Consider the following 22,806-nt stretch of genomic DNA (forward strand, 5'->3'; position numbering starts at 1 on the left):
CTACCTTTCCTAGTAAGTTTAACTAAAAGAATACAGCGACATCCACATGAATAAATGGACCTTGACCAAGACTGGTCATAGAATCATAGAAGATTAGGGTTCAAAGGGACCCCAGGAGGTCATCTAGTCCAACCCCCTGCTCAAAGCAGGACCAACCCCAACTAAATCAACCCAGCCAGGGCTTTGTCAAGCTGGGCCTTAAAACTCTTTCACAATGGAGATTCCCCCACTTCCCTAGGTTACCCATTCCAGTGCTTCATCACCCTCCTAGTGAAAAAGTTTTTCCTAATAACCAACCTAGACCTCCCCTACTGCAGCTTGAGACTACTGCACCAGTGGTTTGCCTAAAATTTGTGAATAAGAAAATGATATGGAGCAAGACTAAATCTGTTTTCTTCTTTCTTGATAATGGGTCATATGCCATTATTTGTAATACTTTCACCATTCATCTATTTAGACCCCTATATTTACAATCTATGATATTTCAAATAGGTATTACTCAGTACTGTTGAGGTAAGCATCACCAGGTGGGGCGCTGTTATAGTCTTCTAATGGCTTTTTTCTTAGGGCGCAAGCAGGTTTTTAGCAATGGAAGAAACATGTTGCCGTAGTGGTAGTTTTAGATTTTACAATGTTCTGGGGAGGGGGAGCTGTGCAAGCAGCAGGAGTGGGTGCTCTCTGCCTTGGCCTCCAATTAGAGTCAATTCTCGAAGCAGAGTTGTGCCCTGGGAACCCGGCCCTAGTGCTGGGCAGAGATTCCTGAAAGAAGGACTTGCTCCTGCATGCCGTTTGTGACCATCTTGTTGCAGCAGTGGCACATGTTTGTAAATCAAGCAGCTTACACTGAAGGTATACCCTGACTGAGTGTCACTGATTTCTCCTCCATGGGGAAGCTGACCCACAAGGCCTGGAATTCAGCTACTGTAGGGCAGACTGGCATCTTTGATGGTGGAAGTCAGAGCAATATCTCTATATATTTTTAACAGTGCATGGCAGCTTATTTAAATATACTCTGTACTCAGCATCCAACCTCATGCTCAGCTCCCAGTGGCCTCAAGGGGATTCAAGCTCTTTTGAGAACCTGACTCATTGTTCTTTTAATAAAGGTTTCTTTTTGCCTACTATTAAAGGGATAGCACTCTTCAAAAGAACACAGGAAGTAAGATAGAGGAAGCGTTGTTTATATTGTGACTAACAAGAAGCAGTTTCTACTAGGACCAATTTTTTTTTTTAAAGGCGTCCATTTGATCATACACATTGTTCAACAACCTTTCGATGTTAGATTCTCATGTGCCCGTGTTCAGTGGGCCGGGATAGCCAGTGAAAGCATAATGAAGTAGCTTACTCTTCAAAACACAACCATGCTATAATCCCTGGTTTAGCTGATGGAGGAGGGCATGGATTGAGGGTTGAGAACACAGCTGTTCTGCCATAAGAACTAATACCATTTCATGTTAGCTCTCTTCAGTCTAGTCCTATGAAGTCTCAAACCAAAATAATTATCCAAAGAAACTAATCTCAGGAGTCAACAGCTACCATAGAATGAGAGGACAGACAGATCTGATCATGCTCTGACTATTAAAGGTTAAAGATTATTGAAATCTCTTGCACATTAATGCATCAGAACACGAATAGGCCATATGGAAACTTGAACAAGTGACACCAAATGCAATATCATGGCCTTGCAAAACATCACTGAGGCAGCAAGCAATGATTCTATTAGATTCCTCTTTGCGCTGCATGCCTTCAGCACTGTAGTGTAGGCATTCAGGGACCAGACTACAAAATGGTCTCTCAGCCTAACCTGAAGAAGTTTTTATTGTTCACCAGGAATCCAATTGGTAGGTCAGTTTTGGACGTGGAGTGCAATATTTAGCATTAGGGAAGGCAGGAGGCGATTCCTTTCATTCTCATATACCACTGTGTAAAATTTGGTCAGGGTTTGGAAATACACTATGTGATAGCAAATGAGTCAGGGAAGGAGATCTTTGGTGTTCACTATAAGAAGCAATTAGGCTCAGATTTTCAAAGGTATTTAGGCTCCTAACTTTCTTTGAGCTAGGAGCCTAAATACCACTGAGGATCTGCGCCTAAGTGTCTAGGTGACGACTGTGTAAAGATCTGTACATTAGACTCAAAAGAGCATGGTTTGGCAGCAGAATTCTTGGACTTAGGAATGTGGTCTAACAGCAACTGACAAGAGCTACCTGGTTACAGCCAACAACCAAGGACTGGGAAGAAAAGCAACAAGCCAGCTTTTAGAACTTGGAGCTCAACCAGGAGGAATAGCTCCCTTAATTTTTTTTATCATCATGCAAGATGACTATGGAAATAAAAGAGACCAGGGCCCACGGCTCTGAGATGCAAAAAGCAGAAACGTCATTTTAAAAGCACCATGAATCCTGCTAACTCATTCCCAGGTGCTGCCATTTGTCACAGGATACATTTCCCTTTGAGACTTCTCCTAGAAATTAGTGTGCATGAGCCGGTGCCTGTGAGAGCAAAGAAAACAAAACAATTTTAGAATAGACCTCGCAACGCAGTCAGTTGACACATTTGTTTTCATTCCAGTATCTGTCAACAAGGAACCCCGGGATCTAATCCTAACAAATTACTAGTGATAAAATTAGCTTACTGCTGTGCCAAGAAATGAGGAATCAGTGGCAGTACTGATGTCTATCGGATTAAGTAAGAGCAATATCAGAGTTAGGAAGATTAGGGGCGTCAATTCAGCATCTTCCACAGATACTGTATCTTTCACAGGTGTTGGGCCTGATTCGCCAATGCACTGCACTGTATGCAGTCATTTAACCTGTACCAGAAGAGCGCAATGTGGATGCAAACATCATTCTGATTGGGTAGCATTCCACACTCCTTGGCCAAGGCACTACAATGAGATAGCTTCAGCTTCTTGAGGGGCATTGGCCGCTGCCCTTCACATAAATCTAGATAAGTACATTGTGTCATTTGCTATCAGGCTGTGGGAACCCAGCTTCAGAACCTCGACAGCTTATCTGGAAGAGTGTTCACGGCATCCAGGAAGATTTCGCTGAGGCCTGGTCTGCATGTGCTGCGGATCTGAACAGCAGTTAATGGGAGATACGCAAGCTACAGACAGTAACTTGCGTATCTCCTGTCGACTTCCTAACACCTACTTCCCACGGTGTCTCCACTGCGCCGCGCCAAAGGGAAATGCCCACCTGTCCATGCAGCACTACGCTTCTTGCCAGGGTGGATTAACAGAGTTGACTTCTGGGTTCGATTGAGCGAGTCTTCACTGCTGCTTAATCGAATCCGCAAAATTGATCCTGCACTGCCATGGGTGCCATCAGCAGTGTAGACATACCCTGAGTCTGAACTACCAGCAGTCAGCCATTTCTCAGATTGATCCAACATCCACAACTTCCATTATACTTTATCACTGAGGAACCAGACTAGAATTCAGACCTTTTACCGGACTCGAACTAACTTACAAGTTGAGCAACATGGAGTTTTCTACATCTAAGGAGGTGGCGAAGGACTAGAAAGACTAAGTCCTTTCCTCGAAGTGTGCAGTATACTTCTAATGGGTCTGTCTGGAATTGCGCCTTATACAGTCATTTGCATCTGTACAAAGTGGGTATAAAATACCACGCCCATGTGAGCGAGAGGAGAATTGCATTTGTAGCATTTTACATGCTCCTTTTGCACTGGTGAAACTGATTTTCTACAAGGAACAAATCTCTCCAATCCCTGAAAGAGCCTTGTGCTTTCAAGTTTAGTTTGACATAATTCCAGATGGTCTTCACGTCCAGACAACCACATTTCTTAGTCCATTTTCTCTGCAATGGAAGATACTAGTCATTACTAGTTTGGACATTGTTCTACGTCACTCCAGTCTTTTTGTCAGGCATCTCTGAAACTCCTTTTGCTATCTATCTTAAGGGCTCTGGATCCCTCACACCATTCAGTAATATCAGATAATCACAAACCGAAAAAGAGTAAGGAAACATAGCAAAGGAAGTAGGCAATCTGATGAGAAAGGAAGGATGGTCTTGCGGTGAGCGTACTAGCTTAGGACACAGGAGATCTTGGTTCAGTTACTAGTTCTGCTATAGACTTCCCATATCATTTTGGATGAATTACAATCTGCACCACAGTCGAGGGAATAGTAATACTTGCTCTCTCATCCTCTTTGATCTCTAGCTGTTCAGGACAAGAATATTCATTGTGTTTGTACAGCACCCTAGCACAACAGAGCCCTGATCTGAGTTCGGGCTTCCAGTATAAATAATACATAAGTTGGTGCAGCAAACCAGGGGCCAAACCAAGATAATTGTGATGGGATTTAATAGGTTTTTTAAAAAATTACTATCTGGAAATTAAACATGGTAATAGCATATCCTTGGATTTAATCTAGAATGACCAAGTGAGAAAGAAACACAGGGTCTAGTGTTCCCCTTTTAACACTGAAGGTGTAAACAGAAGCATCGGTAACCTGTGTCAAATGGAACCCTTCCACTCTAGTAGATCCATTTGAGCAATGGAGATGATTAAATCCTCTTTTATACTTTAGTGAATAAAGTGAGCTTACATTGCTGAGGTTTGCCTCCTCTGCTTTCAAGTTGCTTTTATTTTATTTTGTTAGCAATCTCTTTCAGAAGGCTTTTCAGATCATTAAGCTAAAAAACAAACAAAAATCAAGATCCATGTTAGTTTGAAGTCAATCTATCTTATTCCAAGGCATTTTTTGCAGCTTGGATAAGGGGAAGGGAGATGTATGAGCTAAGTAAGTAGTAAATCCTTTAAGATGCCCTGAAATGGCTGTAAAACAACGACAATAAATCACATGGCACCTGAAGTTAATCACCTGTTTCTTGGATTACGCTCTGAATGTCAGCAGTTAGTGACTGAGCATTAGCCAACTGCTCTTTGTATTTACTAGACAAACTCAACTGTGCTGATAAATAATGCAGTGCTTATGTTTATTTTTCACAGGAAAATAACCCCAGTGAGCAATAGAACACTGCCCTAATACAGTCCATTTGGGAGGACAACACCAATTACAATCAATGTAGTGAGTCTTAATGCATAAGTATTCCACGGATTTAATAAGCAGGCATCATGAAAGCAACTGGCTCCAAATTACTCTAAATCTGCTTTTGAGATGGGATCACAGATCCATTCACTGGAGTTGTGTGGAACCAGTCTACTGTAAAGACTGACATTTTTACATTTGCTTCCTCTAATGCTTCTTTCACTCAGATGCACACACAGCAAACTCTGGGGCAATCAGATGCCCGTAGCCTCACTGAGATGTAATTTATAATCTGGGAAGTTAGTGGAACTACTCATGGAGCAAGGTGCTGGATGAGTATCAGAATCTTGCTTGATAGAATTAACTGAACAAGATGCTTCCTACATGTAAAGTAGCATCTAAGTGACTTCAAGTGAGTGTTGTAACCTTATCAGATGCCCATGTCACACCCAAAGTGTTCTGCTTGAGGCACAGTGCCTCCTAGTGTGCTCATTTGGGCAGTGTGCCTCCACATCGTTCCCAATACAGGACTGTGCCTTCAAAGTAGAGCCTTAAGAAAATTATATCTGACTGCAGCTAAGTGTAAACAGGGCATAAATAAAGGGGTCCAGTTTCCATATACGCCACTAGCTGTCATATCAAATGGACACATATTCCCCATACCAGTCAAAAACAAAGTACCTTCATATCCAATTGTCTAAATCGATGCGTCATCCTGCGAAGGGACAACAAACACCAAAGTGAGTCTTGTGGGGCTAAAAATCAAACTAGTCATTGATATCTTCCTCTTAATTCTACGGCATTCTGTGCAGCAGCACACTCCATGAAATGAATTTAAGGTAGGACATTTAGGAGCAACTAAATGTGGGCCAAGGAAAACCCTGGCTCTTGGATCCTCAAATGATCTTCTACTCTTTACGCACTTAGTTGAAGATTAACGACAAAGCTGATATTGACTGCAGATGTTATGGCTTGGGAACTCAAATAGTTCCCATTCATCTCCCCAGGAAGAGACAAGTCATTATGGCTGTGTGCACCTGGTTTTGATTACAAATAATAATGTAAGTCTGAGTATCAATTACCATCAGTGCTGCACTTGGCAAGTCACCCTCATGACCCCTTTTGTCTCAATATTTGGCCACCCTTATTTGACTATATCTAGCTTGTAACCTAATGCTGAGCAGCATATGGGAAGTCTCAACTTATACATTTAAAGATGGAATGTTTACAATAGGAAAGTCCCATGTCCTAGAACTAGTGAAACCTGCCCCCCCCCAAAATGACCAGCTTTTCAATAACTCACCTGGAAATGGAGAATACCTAGACACCATTGGAGGGTTGCTACAAAATAAAACTCTTAGTATTCAGTAGCATTTTCAAATGAAGTTGCATGTGTGTTTTCCATGGAAGTTAGCTACCTAAATACCTTTAAAAATATGCCTTTTGATAACCTTGTTCTCTGATTCTGGTCTGTATGCATTTTTTTCTTTGCAATTTGTCCGACTTAGTTTTTGCTCAAAAAATGCTGAGGTGGACCCTGAAGGAGCTCTGAGGCTGATCAGCCAAGTGGCAGGATTTGACAATGGATTTATTAAGCTACCCATAGCCTTAGGTTGCAACTAACCTTTCAAGTCCCAACTAAAAATTGAGACCTCATCTACCCCTAGTACCAAGTAAAGATCTCTGTTCTGCTGGAATCACCACAACCTTTGGAGTTCATGTATAATCTTAGATCTCACAGTTGAATGTCTGGTATTCTCTATTCATTTATGTAAAAATGATTTTAAAAAAAATACCATCTCCTCTTATACAACACTTTTCATTAGTGAATCTCAAAGCACTTTGCAAAAGGAGGAAAGCATGATTATCCCCACCTGACAGATTGGAACACTGAGGCACAGAGAGGTGACTTGCGTAAGCTAACCCAAATAAGGTAGTGGAAGGCTCTTTTGGTATGTTTATATACATAATGCATCTATTCAGCACATATTTCAAATTTGCAAAATTATAATCAAAATTTAACAGCCTAGGCAACCATCTATTTGCCCAACCTATACTATGATAATCAATTATAAAAATATCCAATATTTTATTTGAGGCAGAATATGGGTGAGCTGTTTTAGGCTGATATTATAAATATAAAAGTGTATAAAAACCACTTACTTTCTAAATATATAAAAGGTTTCCTTATTAAAAAATAAAAAGTTTGTAGAAGTGAAGTTTAGTCTAAAAGAAGAGCAGAGAGAAATAAAAAGACATACTCCTCTGATGAATCATTTGCTTTGGAATTGATTTTGACAAGGTAATTTTCTTTCATAACAGCCTCCCATGCGAGCGTCTCGTTGTCCTCATTTTTTGAGCCTGAAAAATACAAAAAGGCATTAGAACAACTTTATTTGCCTCTGCCGTTTTGAAACGTGAAAAAGCCTGCCAGTGATTCTGTTCACCCGAGCTAATGGAATTCATTTCTCTGCATACCGAAATTTAACAGCTATAACAAATAGAACGTTGTATTGCATGGCCACAGCAAGGGACAAACTAACCGGGTTTGTATTAAAAAGAGGAACTGACCCACATTTCCATTCCAACCTCAAAATGGATACCATATTTAAGGTTTAGAAGCCTTCATCTTTGGGGAGGTATTAAATGAAGTCTCTGCATTTCCTGGCTTCAAGTAACAGTGTGTGACAATTTGGGGAACCTGTATAATTTATTCAGTGTGTATGTGATTATGAACTCTCCGTATGTACCTGTGTCAGATAGCAAACTCCATTTTGATTGTAAGGCTGGCCTTCCCCTTCCTACTGTCTTTTGATCTCCATCTTGAACTTGAATTCCAGAGCATTGCTGGCACAGGACTAGTTTAACAACCCTCTGTTGCTTTGATGATCAGCCAACTCAATGGCAAAGATGGCTGCTGCTCAGGGCAGCCCAGTTTTTCAAGTATCATGTTTGCTCATGGGGAGGAAGTTCACCCTTGGCAACGAATACACCTGGGAGGAGTCTCTGGTCCCCTGAGGGAGTCAGCTGATGGAGAAGACTGGAAGGTTATAAAAAACAGAGGAGCTGATCTATGGAGGACCCAATTTTCTCCAGCTTAAGAGGCAGGAGAAGCAGTCCAGAATTCTGATGCCTTATGGAAGCTGGGGACACTTTCTACTTACCTGAATCCAAACAGTCCCCTAAGGATTCCCAAGGAGATGAGCTGGTGAGGCTCAACTGCAGTTAGGGTTTTTCTTATGCTCTCTATTAGCCCTACTTTCTCGTGGTTTATGCAAAGTAGTAAAAGAGCAATGGTGAGGCTGGCCAGGTGTGTGTATGTATTACACACCTCACGACTACCACGTGCCATCTGAGAGAGTTAAAACAAAGACTCAGAACACTCGCACCTTTTACCTCAGGCAGAATGGGTGGAGCTCTCAGGAAGTGTGTGTTTAAGCTACAGGGGAGTTAAAAGGGTCAGTGCTGGTCCCAAGCTTGCAGGAGGGGGTGCTAGACAGAGGATCTGCACCCCAAGAGCATGGCAAGGGATGGTCGTTAGTCTCTATTCAGGCTCCGGAGGCTTACCACATCTGGGAACCCAGCACACCACAGTCTAGTGAGTGGCCAAGAGAGGGTGCTCGACTGGGACTTGTGACATGCTGAACAGACATTCCTGCAACCTAACCAGGCCTGCTGCCTCAGGCTTCAGTGCTGCCCAGTGACTTACACCCTGGTTTTGTAAGCTGTCCCCTGTGCCCACACGGAACCCCGCTAACTGCAAAGGGAACCCTCCCCACACTAGAGCGAGTCCTTAACATCCTTCCCCCACTCCTTGCACTGGGGCTGTAGCCAGAGCATTATGGCTGCCTACTGCACTGGGATTAAGCAGCCTTTAGTGCTCTTTACCAGCAGCAAAACCCTGCCGTAAACTGGCTCTAATTAAGTTCTTCCATTGGTTCTAGAAGTACAAGATCAACTACAGATTAGCACAGCAGCAGTTTCTACAGTTAGATCATCATCAGTCCAATGTGAAAACTAAATATCGTATGCCACATTGATTTGGGCAACCCAACCCACTTAAACACTGAAGAGGAACTACACGTTCTCCAGGTAACTTTTTCTTAAACTAAATAACAGATTCAATCTATGCTGCAGGGCAAAAGCCATGCTGCTGATGTATAGGAACAAGCCTGCCAATTAATTGAAACTGTCTCTCTCTCTCACACACATCTCTTATGAATGGCACTTTAACAAAGAGCTGGGAGAATTCCAGAGACAAGAGCCAATTTGTTGGAAAAGCTTGTTAAAGCAATTCATATTTGTGCTCACTGACAGAATAAACACAGGAAGAATAGTAGAAGACCTTACCCAAAAGCCAGTCATGGATTTCTGTGGTCCTGATATAGCTCACTTAGCAGCAGCAGCCATGTGGTCCGGAGAGTATTAGTTTTCTTTTTCAATCAATCTCCAGAGAGCAGAATAGCCTCTGAAGAAGTGAGCGCCAGTAACAGGCTGTCCTCAGTAATGTATTATAGTACCCACCCAACCCTCATTAGCTGAAGGAGTGTAAATAAAGAGCAAGGATAAATATAAGTGGGTCAGATTGTGTGGGGTGTTGGCCTACACTTTTAGTATGTTAAGCCATCAAAACACCGAGCATCTAAGGTCAAATAGCTCTGCTATCCTCATTGTGAGTGTCCATATAAACAAATCAGAGGGGAAAAAAGCCATGAAAAAAGGGGAAGTGAACTTGTATTTAAATCTTGTTGAAGATATTAGGGTGAGAGCTGCTTTCTCAAATTCAGTTCACTCCCGAGCTTCATCCGAGTTTATTCAAAGAGAGCAATACTGCCAATCTTGATGTTGGCAGGAACTGGAATAAGATGATTTACTCCTTTCATATACAGGCCAGGCTGCCCAGCCATCAGATAATGATTTTCAGCCACTAACAGCCTTGGATAGAACTGAATCAGTGCCCTAAAGGAGAAAGTCTCTGAAATCTACTGAGCACCATAGGCACCTTGACATTTGCACATTAAATTTAATTTTAAAAGTTCTTTACAAATATCAACTAATTCTACCTCAGCACCTCCAGGATAAAGAATGTACAGGGATCGCTTTACCCACCACTGAACTGCTTTAGCCTTCAGGGTGGAATGCAGGGGCTGCTTACCTGGGCAAAAATCAGAGCAATTTAGAGCAGAAAATGAAAACGTATATTATGTTCAATTGCAAATTTAAAAGGCAGTTGTAAGTAGGTAGAAGTACAGTGTTAGACCCAAGGTCCTGGATGAGTTTTAACTTCAATTTTATGCACAAGGGGAAGTTTATTCATCACAAGAAATCAGGGACTCCATTTTACACCTCATCTGAAACATGGCATGACTAGCAGCACAGTGTCTCCCTACTGAATTAACAAAGTCAGTCACTTACTACAATAGCTAGGTTCCCCTTGAAGGTCTCCAATCCAAATATCAACCAAATCTAATTGTGGCTTAGATCCAGCAGGATCACAGCACACGGTGGCATGGTTGCAGGCTATTTACCACAGAACTGGCTCCTTTGGGAGAGTGAAGAATGTGGGCTATGTATGTAATATTTTTATGACTATTGCGTGCTTGAGCACTGCAGAACATTAAGGGTAATTCCAGCTGCAACTCTCTACGCATACCCCAGCAATCCAGCAATGACTAGTTCAGTGACAGGTGCTCAGATGGACAATATGACTCCACTACTGCAAGCGTGCCTCCATCCCACCTGGGGAGATGCATAAACCGGACTGATCAGGTTCAGGTGTTCCAGGACCAAAAAAAAAGGACTTTGAAATAGATAAGAGACTGCCTATGAAGTCAGAGTGGAGACACAGACTGTGGGACTGACTGAGCAAGAGGCTGCAGGACTACCTCCCTCTGCCAAAGGCTGGGGTGAGAAATCTCTGGGACAAGGTACATTTGCAAGGCAAGGCTAAGGTCTAGGTCAGAGGATGAGTATAGGCCTTTTGTTGTTTTGAACCTCTTCCTCCGTTTGTTGTGTACCTATGAATAAATACATCACTTTGTTCAATACAACATTTCTGTCACTGAACTTTTACACTGACTGCAGGCTTCTCAAAAGAAATACAGGGCCACAACCCAATTAGACCTACTGAGGTCACTGGTGGTCAACAGGGGTGCTATAACCTGGTGACCCATTCTGTGAGTGGGATTCAGTTGTGGGATTCTACTCTGAAAGAAGTACAAGCACTGGGAAGGGGTACCTACGAAGAGCATGAGTGAGGGAACAAAGATACAACTCACCCTGGGACCCTAACAAGGGTAGAAACACACAATCCTACTTACAACAGATGGATGGCTCTTTGCATTCTTTTTTACAGCAGCATTTAAAACATTTCTTCATCACCATGTAGATGTAGGCAAAGATGACAAAAGGAAACGGAATAGTCAAACGGCTGCCGTACTCCTGAACCAAGAAATAGCGCTGGAACTTCCACACCTGGTCATTGTTTTCTTGTACTGATCCAACCGTGTAACTAATGGGCAGATTAAAAGATACACAAACAGAGGTTCATGGGTACCACACTTATTATCCAGTGAAGATTTTCATTAGATCCACGTAACAGAAGTTTTCCTATTAGCAAGGATAGGGGAATTGGTTTTGCATAATTTCAAAGCCACATGAACATCCTGGATTTAGAAATTTGACACTGATTTGGAGAGGCTGGAAAACAAAGAAGTAGAGCAGAGGAGACAGAAAATGAAATACAAATAGACTGTGAAAAAAGGCATCCTGAGAAAAAGAATAAATGTTGCATGCAATTCTACCTACTTGTGCCAGTGTAGCTTTAGGGGATGTTGTTCTAGCTTTGTCATGCAACACACGCTGCCTATAACTAGACAGTTGTGTTGCATGAATAATATTTTCCAGCTCTCAATTTTTTTGCAAAACTAAAAAATAGGCTGTTTGCAAGCCTTTAACTCCTTGGAGTTTATTAGTAGTAGTATTATAGTAGCCGCAGTCATGGACCAGCCCTTTGTTGTGCTAGGTGTTGTACAAACAAAACAAAATGATGGTACCGCCCAAAACCTTTTGCTACTATTGTTAAAGGACAGATGAGATATTTCAAAATGGCTCTTTCAAAAGTTCTTAACAGTATCTTCAGAAGATTAAGATAAACTAAAGGCACCCTAACATTTCTAAAATCTAGGATGAAGTATCCTTCAGTTTCTAGCTCCCTAAAAAATAAATACAATACTTAATTTTGCAGACAAAATGTTTATATTTCGTGAAAAGAAAAAAACCAATATTGATTCATTTTGATTGAGCTGCATCTCATATGGCATGCCAGATGGTGGTCAGCATCTCAGTGGTATTTACTTATCTTTGAATATCAATTTGAAAAACAGACAGGATATGATCTACATTATTCTTGCTCTATTGCTGCAGAACCAGAGTCAGCCAGCAGCGTTATTACAAATCAACAGATGATCAGAAATCACAGATAGAAGTATGCTTTGTTTGGCTTTTCATGATGTAATCACATCCCAGAGAGGCTGCTCTTTGCCTGCCGCACCTGAACTCAGAATGCAGTGCAACCCACCCACTCCCCTCCCACGGCTCAGTCTCTCCTTAGAATACTAGCATTTAGACTTGCTCACTACAGCCTCATCTAAACTAGGAAAGCTTTGCTATTACAGCTACATCAGCTAGCCTTTCCAACTGTCTGTCGCACGGCCCCTTCTCAGTGGCTCCTCCGCAAAGAACCTCCTAATTGTGCTAACAAGAGTGGGGGCCCCAACACATGGTGCAGTGCTTAGGGCAATGAGCCAGACGTCAAAAGTTAAAATCCCACCAGGGCCCCCAGCAGGAGACTCCCCGTGAAACTCACCTCTTTCTGTCACATGGCCCCGCCTCGACAGCTTCTACTCTCAAATTGTGCCTATACCAGTTTCCCAGCCCAAATGAAATAATCTATACCAGCAAAAGTCTTTATAGCTGGTATAGCTGCATGTATAATTGGGCTTTTGTTGGAATAAAAATGCTGTAAAAAATAATCATTCCCTAACTAATCTTGCTGCACCAGCTAAAGTTTTTAGTCTAGACCTGGCCCCATTCTGACTGACTTGCCTGTAAAGAGAAAGCAAATAAAGCTAATAAGTCACGCACATACTCCATTAAAAGGTGCGAGTATCCTCTGCTCTTCCCAGACATATTTTATATACACACGTCTACACACAGAATGCTCCAGGAACCCCTATTAACCCCAACAAAAATCACAAGCCAGCAGCCAGATAAACACTTCCCACCTACCCGAGACCTCTCCGGCCCCCACAGACCAGGCAGACAAACAGGCTTTGCGGCACGAATGGAAGGTCGACAAGCTAGGACAAATGTCAGACCAGGGCGAAGGAGCTGGTTCAAAAGCGGAGGGATTCTCCCAGAAAATGCAATGCCAGAGGCTGCCTCTGATGAGAGCAGGACTCCAGCACTAGCTTCTCTGCCAGCCACAAGCGTGGCACTACAGAATGGGGGAGCATGGGTCTTCTCCTTCACAGATTCCAAAGGTGGACAGGACTGTTGTGATCATCTGTCTGAGCCCGTGTGTAACACAGGCCAGAGAACTGCCCCCAAAATAATCCACAGGGTGGACCTTTTAGAAAGACATCCAGTCTTTTAGTTAAATAGTTCTCGAGCCAGCCAGAGGTTGTTTTAACTCCTCGCTCTCCACCACATCCCTTGCTTGGCCTGTCTTCGTGTGCCACACTTCATGTGGCTAGTTTGGGCCTCAGCAGGACAGACCCTAAAGCAAGGAGCATAACAAGAGCCCTCACTGCCTGATACATTTCATGCTTGAGTAAATGCAGGGACTCCTCCCTCTGGAGTTCTGGATTCAGAAGCCTGCCCGCAGATTGCAGGCTTTGGAACTGGGATGCATGTATTTGAGGCTCTCTCTAGTTGTGGAAGTTTAACTCCACAGAGGTCACATGTTTTAATTTTGGGAAGGGAGTAAAAGGAAACTTATTCCAACAGGGTCTAAGTGCCTTAGGAGCTTATATACCAAACAGCACTCTTAAATGCCTAAGTCACTTTCGAAAGTGGTAACAGGATGCAAATTCCAGGGACTAGCAGCAATAATATTAGAAAATTAAAACTAAGAAAATTAAAGGACTCCTCACCCTATGGAGAAGTGAATTCTAGGGTCACATTTTCAAAAGCCCCTCCCTGATATTGGAGCCCAACTTCTCACAGGGATGAAAAGTCATTTAAAGTTGTTAATGCAACGAAGGTAGTGAATATCCACAATTACGGAACAGACACTCAATACAGCACAACTAACGTCTATTGGTTGCCTAAGGCTCTGTTTATAAGGAGCCGGCCTATGCATGTCTACCTTCATTTTCCTCTGCATTCAGGTAACCAAATGACTTGAGCTCTGGAACTGGATTGATTCCAAACCTTCCAGTGTCAACGGTCACCTCCAAAATGGGAGTGAGAGAAACCTCTTGCTGATAGGCACAATCTGAAATCACTTGGCAAGCTTCAGATGCAGTTCTGCCAGATGTGGGGATGCCTCTGGGAAACTCAGTGGCTGCCACTTTTTACATCATTCTCATACCGTAAATATTGCATTTTAAGCAGAGTGCAGGACCAGTTGGCTGTTTAGGAAGTGGCTTTAACCCTATTCTTACCAGAGCCTCAGTGAGGCCCTTTACCTCCACCAGAAGGAGATGTAAAGGAATCTGAGGATTGCAGGAAGACACCCGATAAGCCTTTGCACCTTTTCAGACATCCCGTTTCGATTTTCTAGACATTGCACCAGTTCCAAAAAATACAAGCAGCTATAAAATCAAGGTGCAAACTAACTCCATTAGCAACGTGAAACAAAATTTGTTATAGATGTGTCAGGGAACACGAGTTTCTTTAGAGAAAAAATTAAATCAGCAGATGGGAGGACGCAAAAAAAAAATGCAAAAAGATTACCTGGCAAAGAGCAAAAATTGACAATTGAAAGAACTGGGCTTGAATAAACAACATTAGGGCATGGCAGCTCCCAGTGTGCACTGGAGGGATAAAGCCTGAAGGAGCTGATTGCGACACTGTTCAGCCCTGAATGTGAAATGTATAATCTGCAAGCACTATTTTTCCAAATGAACAGAAGGGTTGAGTGTTGAATGCCCCAAGTGGGAAGAATGAAAGGCGCTTTGAGCACACACATTTTGAATATAACTTGATTCCATGTTAGCTCCTCTAAAAGTTGCCCACTCCTACGCCATAATAATACCCGAAGGTGCTACAAACGAAGGCATGGTAGCCACCATCCAAACCTGCTGGACAACGGACGCCCAGCCTACGCAGGTGTGATGGTGGATGTGTGGGGATGTGACTATGGCATGGTTTGCCAAGTCCCTATTTTTATTTTAAAGCTAAGGAACCATTAGATTTTGACTGGTTGGTTAGTAACGTTTGCACCAGATGCAAGAAATAATCTAATGGCTTTGAAGTGTCAAGTGACAATTTCCGGTCACAAGATGTGACCTTTCTAACAATGTCAATTACATCCAACAATCATTTCAGATTTTGTCTGGCTCTCCAATATGGATGTGCAAATCCCCTTACATTTATCAGCACATACATCTCTCGAGGAGTCTGTGGACCTTCTGATGTGTACTTCGCAAATGCTAAAGGCTTCCTATTTCAAAAGAAAAATATTTGCAAGCAGTGATATTGAACAGCAATAAATCTGCAGGTTCTTTTGGAAAGGAAAGGTCCTTCCTGCTAGATATTGACTTAGGCTGCATGTTTGTGTCAGAGCACGAGAAGCAATAAAAAACTCCTTACTCCCCTGACCAGACCTTGAGTTTGTTGGTGCTGTTATAGCACAGTATTCAATTACCCGCCTGTCTCCAGGAGCAAATAGAGGAACAGGGAAGTAATTGTGAATATAGTTTTTTTCCCTGGAACGCTCTTAGGGCTGCTAAGCATCCACAGACGGGCCCCTTACTATGGGCTGTGGCACTGTGGCACAAATTAGACCGAAAGACAGTTAGCTACTCCATGAAATGCCAATTGTGTAGAAAGATCTACCTCCTCAGGGTCCGGTTTGCAACTCTTCTCTCCAATAGCTGTAGGCAGAGGATGCTGCTGAAGATTGTGGTGGATGTATTTTGTTTATGGTCATGGCTTGTACTATCTTTATATGTCTATGCCTTCTAATGTATTTTATTGCCCTTGTCCATGTAATTGCAATGCACAGTGCAGTAATGGATGCTAGGTGGTTTTATAGTTTGTAATTTTGGAAGAAGACAAATTAACATGAAGGAACTGAAATGAAAAGAGCTCACATAAACAGACTAACTCACCGGTGCATAGAATCATAGAATATTAGAGTTGGAAGGGACCTCAGGAGGTCATCTAGTCCAAACCCCTGCTCAAAGCAGGACTAACCTCAGCTATATCATCCCAACCAGGGCTTTGTCAAGCCTCAGCTTAAAAACCTCTAAGGATGGAGATTCCACCACCTCCCTAGGTAACCCATTCCAGTGCTTCACCACCCTCCTAGTAAAAAACTTTTTCCTAATGTCCAACCTAGACCTTCCGCCCTGCAACTTGAGACCGTTGCTCCTTGTTCGGTCACCTGCCACCACCGAGAACAGCCTAGCCCCATCCTCCCTGGAACCCCCTTTCAGGTAGTTAAAGGCCGCTATCAAATCCCCCCTCACTCTTCTCTTTTGCAGACTAAACAAGCCCAGTTCCCTCAGCCTCTCCTCATAAGTCCTGTGCTCCAGCCCCCTAATCATTTTTGTTGCCCTCCGCTGCACTCTCTCCAACTTGTCCACATCCTTTTTGTAGTGGGGGGCCCAAAACTGGACACAATATTCTAAATGCGGCCTCACCAATGCCGAATAGAGGGGAATAATCACTTCCCGTGACCTGCTGGCAATGCCCCTCCTAATGCAGCCCAATATGCCATTAGCCTTCTTGACAACCAGGGCACACTGCTGACTCATATCCAGCTTTTTATCCACCGTTACCCCCAGGTCCTTTTCTGCAGAGCTGCTGCCCAGCTCGTCGGTCCCCAGTCTATAGCTGTGCATGGGATTCTTCCTTCCTAAGTGGAGGACTCTGCACTTGTCCTTGTTGAACCTCATCAGATTTCTTTTGGCCCAATCCTCCAGTTTGTTTAGGTCACTCTGTATCCTATCCCTACCCTCCAGGGTATCTACCACTCCCCCCAGCTTAGTGTCGTCCGCATGGAGGGCTTTGTTTTCCCTAGGTCATGAAACCCACACCTGGTAATTGCAATGTATTAGACTGAGTTAGGACCTCACTGAACTATTTAATTTTTATACTGCAAAAAGCTGCAAGCTTCTTTTCAGGCTGCATTCAAGGGTACGATTCCTGCAACGTTATTAAAAGATAGGTCACCAAGGGCATCCAATCCCCAATATTAATGCAGAATTGCAGCAGACCCTTTCCACTAGGAAACCTTCCAGAGCCAACAATGGGCACAGCTTCACTCAGTTTCCAAATGCTCATGTGGGGCTAGACTGAGTCTTTAGGGTCAGTCCTGGGCAGCAGGTAGCTGAATTGTATTTACTCCATCCCTCCTGGAGAAGCATATTCCCCACATTGCAACTGGCCAGTTCTACCCAGGCCCCCACTACCACTCTTCATTTCTCTTAGCCCACTGTCTGGCAAGGAGATTCAGGATTCTACTCTAGCAGCTACTACCTCCCCCATTGCCCCCGGCCACAAGGAATGGGGAGGAGCCTTAATTCCCCAGTCTCCTGACAGCCACGTGGAGACCCGGGGCAATCCTAGCCCTTCATTTGAATCGAATAATTTATTTGAACGAGTGAACATTTTCTGACCATCAGCATCTGTTAAATTCAACCCCTGGAGAGTGCAGACACTTCGTCCTAATCATTAATGTAGCTGTTTGGGAAAGTCAGCATTTTACAGGTTAATGGGACCGTAATTACACAGGAATAGAACATTACACAAATGCCGGATTATCATCAACACTGCTGATGACTTAACAGGCCTGAAACAGACAATAAAAATCTCCCCAGCAGAGCCCTTGATTCAGAGCTTATCCTGCAGCAGCTCTCCTCCTACTCCCAAGCTCTCACTGAGCTCTACAGATATGCCCTGAAGAAAGACACTGCAGGGCTCGTAAAAACCAACCAAGGGGTAGTGGATTCAGTATTCTGCTGCTGACTCCCAGGGGGACTTTTGGGACAATCAGTTTCCCCACTCATAAAAGGGGACAATAACATTCCCCTCCTCCCACCCCAACTTGCTCATTAGATTGTATGCTCTTTGGGGCAGGGACTGTCACACTGTAACATGTACAGCACCACACAATGGGGTCCTGATTTTGTTGTCGGGCTCCACTGCTATTGGAACATAATGATTTTTTATTTAACAGAATTATTCGATCTACATGTTTGGAGATTGTAATTTAAAAGCATCATTGGCCAGACTGAACTCTGTATTTGGGGGAACAGAGAGAAGGAAAGCATTTTAAAAGGGATGTTGTCATTGCTCTAGGGCTAAACCCTAAACCCTCCACCCTTAAGGCTAAAATTGGCCCTTGCCTTACTCAGCCATGCAAGACAATAAGCTGCCCCAGCCACGACTCAACCAGTGACCTGCCCAGATCTAGGGTTCAAGACTGGTGCAGAGCACAGCCTCTGCTTTTCCCTCCCCAAACACAAACAAGTGGATCAGAAAGGGATCGAGGGGAAGGGTTTTTTTTATTGATGGCAAGTCACTGGAAGGAGCTGGGATTTCAGCAGAGCTGACATGTTTATTTTGAAGGGGTTTGGGGGTTCTTTCCAATAATGAGGCAGATATTTAATTTACAGGAGGAGCCTTCTATTAGGCTTGAAAACCTTGGCACTGTTCCTCTAAACAGCACACTACAGCCCTCTGGTCTCTGATGTTCCGTGGTGAGTGTTAAATCTGTCTAACACCAGGCTTTCCCCAGTTCTTCCACTCCTTAGTAGACTTTTTAAGAGGGATGTTCCCTCATGGGCCCATTTCCCCTCTGTCTGGTCATTCTGCAGACGGCAAGGGCCACAATCAGAGAACTGCTCATCTGATACATACCCGAACATGGCAACCAGCAGGTTCACCAGGAGGATGTTGGTGGAGAGCATGTAGATGCACACCAGGGGGATGGTGATCCACTCCGGGAAGCGGGGATGGTTGTCAGCATCCAGCTCTACGCACAAAGGTTTAGACTCATTCCCAGAAAAGGTGCAACGCTCAAAATCATATGTGGTACCTAGAGCAAGAGGAGGAGGGAGTGAGACAGTGGGGCTGGTGGAGAGAAAGCCTTTTGCTCTCTGGCATGTCTGCAATGTCGGGGATTTGCCCCATTACCAGCCACTGGTAAACGCATGAAAAGTGTAAACGCATGAAAAGCCATTTGCTGGGTGGGGAGGAGGGGAAGAGAAGATTACCACGTGCAGACATAGGTTGGAAGGCAGGATCTAGCCCTAAGGGACATGGTGGGCTCCCTAGCTGAGCTAAACCAGTGCATTTTTGGAAGGCACCTCAGAGCACTAACCAGAGTTAGTGCTGTCAGCAGTCACTTAGTCTGTCTGCACTAGGCATTTACAGCAGCACCCTAGGCTAGAGTCATTCCTGGCCAGCCACTAGGGCAGTCTCTGCAGCACCCAAAGCAGGGAAGACTGTGGCCCTCTAGTTTATAGGGAGGCTGAAGCTACACAGGGCAGCTTGTGAACTAGAGAAATGAAAAGGGCAGCCGACACGGCATTAGCACCAAACACACCCTGCGCACTCACGCAATAGGAAGAGCGCACGGAAAAGATCTGGCATGGACCATGTAAAGTCAGACACGTCAGAGAGAGACTAACCCCCCCCCTCACACACACACACACACACACACACACACACACACACACACACTTGAATGGATTGGAGTGGACGAAGTCGCATGTGAAAACCCACCTTCCTGCTGTTTGGAAGGAAGGGATCAGGAAGGCTGGAGCTGGACCCTATTAGGGGATTTGATTGGGGCGAGTAGGGGGGCTGTGCCAGCTGCCTGGATAGAAGGGGAGTGGGACTGGGAGAAGTGGGAACTGGAGGGGCAGACTGGAGCTGGGACAGGTCTGGTGAGTGCAGGGTGCCAAATGGGACTGAGGGCTCCTGTAACAGCAGCAGGTTTACCACACCCCTCAAAGGTCTCCAATCAGACTCCCTCCGTCATCAAATGATTTGGCCCAGCCATTAATATTCTATCCTGCTTGGACAGTCATTAAGAGTCCAATGTGGCAAGTGGCTGTCCCTGGGCAGACAGTTTCCCTGCACAGACCCACTAGACTTAGCCCCACGTGCAGACATAGGTTGGAAGGCAGGATCTAGTCCTAACGGACACGGTGGGCTCCCTAGCTGAGCTAAACCAGTGCATTTTTGGAAGGCACCTCAGAGCTCTACCAAGCATGTGCGCAGCTCCTCCCCCTGCCAGGGGAAGTACACCTAGAAGATGGTTACCATCAATATCGTCAGGGTACTGGCCAAACATGGCCAAGTAAGGCTCGTAGATGACCGATCGGAAGATCCACTCCCAGCGGTGCTCATTCTTCCTCAGGATGCCCTGCCGGGCCACGCCAAAGGCCACCATCCATACACCGAAGAGGAACAGGAAGAAGAAGACATCAATCAGCTAGGAAAGGAGGGCATAAAAATAAAACAGATCAGTATATCTGCATTCTTGCAGCAAGTCATGCTGCAGAGAGGCTAGAGGTTTGTGTCCTGTGATTTAAACAGAAGGTTGGGAATTGATATGAAAAGCCAGTCACTCAGCCATACAGTGCAGCCAGATTTTCCGATGAGCCTCCCTCCAGCCTCAGAATTTATGCATGAGTTTAAGTGGTTAGAACATCAGGATGGATTCAAAGCCTGTAAAGATCAATGGGAAAACTCCCATTGACTAAAATCTACACATGCAAGATCCAAGATGAACAACTGGCCTGATTCATACACAGACGTAGGTCTTACGTACACAATATTTAAAATAGCAAAACCAGCGACCACTTCTGAAAATTTGATCCTTGGCCCTTTGAAAAAGAAAGGTTAGTTTTTTAGACGCTCACAGATGATGGTTTGCGGAATTCCTTCTCCTCGTGTTCCTGGAAAGACTCAACGGTGTGTATTCCAAGAAGGAACTTGCCATTTCACTCACACACACACACACACACACACACACACACACACACACCCCCAGGGTTCTCGTGTCTCTATCCTCTCCCACCTCCTCAAAATATTGCCTCTTTCCTCCAAATACTGGGAATCTGCCATTTTAGAGATAGAGAGAAAAAAGAAAAGGGAAATATTACATTGAATAGCTCCTATACTGAAAAAGCAGTAACAGGACAAGACATATTCCGGCAAGATGATCTCATGACTTAAAGTACACAGGATGTTGCCTGGTTTGAGGCCAGAAGTGAAATGAAGTGTTTGGATCAGCTGTTGACTTAACCCACACAGTCACTATACAGCTAGTTTTTAACCTCTTATATGGTAAAGGCCCAGTTCTGTGATCCTTTGTCACTAGATAGCAGCTGGTGGGCCAGGACGACCTGAGTGTCACAGAAATAGCAGGAAAATAGAAGCCAGACATGTAGCAGTTCTTTAAAAACTTCTCTCTATTTCACCTGCATGTTCATTCAATTGCTATCAGGGCCACGCCCTCAAATTCCACATGTTCAAGTACACCACAGGTGTGATCAAAGCCTCTTTTCTTTTTCTGGGAAGTCCAGATTCTCCCTGGGAAAGACCAGACCCAGCCTGTGTGTACAAGCCAATAACTTTGTCCTCACTGTCCATACACTCCAATTGAGTGCGATCCCCAGCACTCCCTTCTTGCAGTCCTTCCCTGTTCCCACTTGCAGTCCTTCAGCAGCATACCTCTCCTCCCACCACCACTAGAATGAGCTGAGTGACTTCCTAACGTCTCTCACTTCCAGAGGCTTTGCCCAGGATCAGTAGCCAGGGCTCTCCTTCCCCACTCTAAAAGGGAGTGAAATCAGCTAGATCCCTCCCTAGTCCAATTCCTGAAGTAGTCAAACTTCTTACAGCTGTTAAGTTTAGCTTCTCAAGGGACTTGAGGTTTTCCTTCCTTTTCCCCCAGTAACAGTTTACTCGGCCATACCCTTACTCATGTTGAGGAATGAGTAAAGGCTGCAAAATCCAGCTCAGAAGTATTTAAGGTGCCCTGAGGCTGAAAGGTGGAATGGCAGAGAGCTCAGTTTTGCACCAACGTTAACTGTTCATTCAGAGTGAAATTCCCTCCTGTGCAGAAGTCCAGCATACAGCCACGTCCCACTTAAATCTCAATTAAACTCTATTTTGAGGATTTCCGAGGGACTTAGACCTTGGGCTAGCCCTCTGTACAGGGGGGAATTTCACTCTATAAGAAAAGCCATTATTCAGAATGTTACGAACGATTGCCAATAACTTACCATTCTCTGCAGCATAATAATTTTTGGTCCTAGATTCCTGCTAACTGTGAAAATGTGGATCAGCCTTAGGGTAAAAATTATGTAGTCCAGACAAAAAATGACTCGCCCAGAGTACCAGGAGCTTTCATTGGAGGAACGGAGCCTGGGGAAGAAAAGGAAGAGTAGTCAAACTGTGGCTACAGTTATGCCCAAAATATGTTGAAGCAGCCTAGTACCATAGAATAGAACCTGGTTAATCCATGCTTACTTATTTGCATAATTTATAGTCTTTGCAAAATGTCAGTCTTAGCAAAAGTGTACAGAGGTCTCACTCCT

The 22,806-nt window shown here is 44.0% G+C and overlaps 1 protein-coding gene across 1 annotated transcript in view; it reads right to left on the reverse strand.

The window, feature by feature from the left end:
• Window positions 1–2,295: 2,295 nt before the first annotated feature.
• Window positions 2,296–22,806, reverse strand: part of TRPM8 (transient receptor potential cation channel subfamily M member 8) — a 68,267-nt gene continuing 47,756 nt past the window's right edge. The window contains exons 18-25 of the mRNA XM_067548657.1: window positions 22,492–22,633; window positions 20,522–20,693; window positions 19,112–19,289; window positions 11,338–11,528; window positions 7,279–7,378; window positions 5,699–5,732; window positions 4,574–4,661; window positions 2,296–2,492 (exon numbers count right to left, since the gene is read on the reverse strand). Coding sequence (XP_067404758.1) covers window positions 4,611–4,661; window positions 5,699–5,732; window positions 7,279–7,378; window positions 11,338–11,528; window positions 19,112–19,289; window positions 20,522–20,693; window positions 22,492–22,633 — 868 coding nt within the window. The 3' untranslated portion in view covers window positions 2,296–2,492; window positions 4,574–4,610. The remainder of the gene's footprint in view (window positions 2,493–4,573; window positions 4,662–5,698; window positions 5,733–7,278; window positions 7,379–11,337; window positions 11,529–19,111; window positions 19,290–20,521; window positions 20,694–22,491; window positions 22,634–22,806) is intronic.

The sequence above is a fragment of the Emydura macquarii genome, unplaced genomic scaffold (genome assembly GCF_026122565.2).
Source record: "Emydura macquarii macquarii isolate MOO-44397 ecotype Brisbane River unplaced genomic scaffold, CSIRO-AGI_Emac_v2 contig_1253, whole genome shotgun sequence".
Classification (NCBI taxonomy): domain Eukaryota; kingdom Metazoa; phylum Chordata; order Testudines; family Chelidae; genus Emydura; species Emydura macquarii.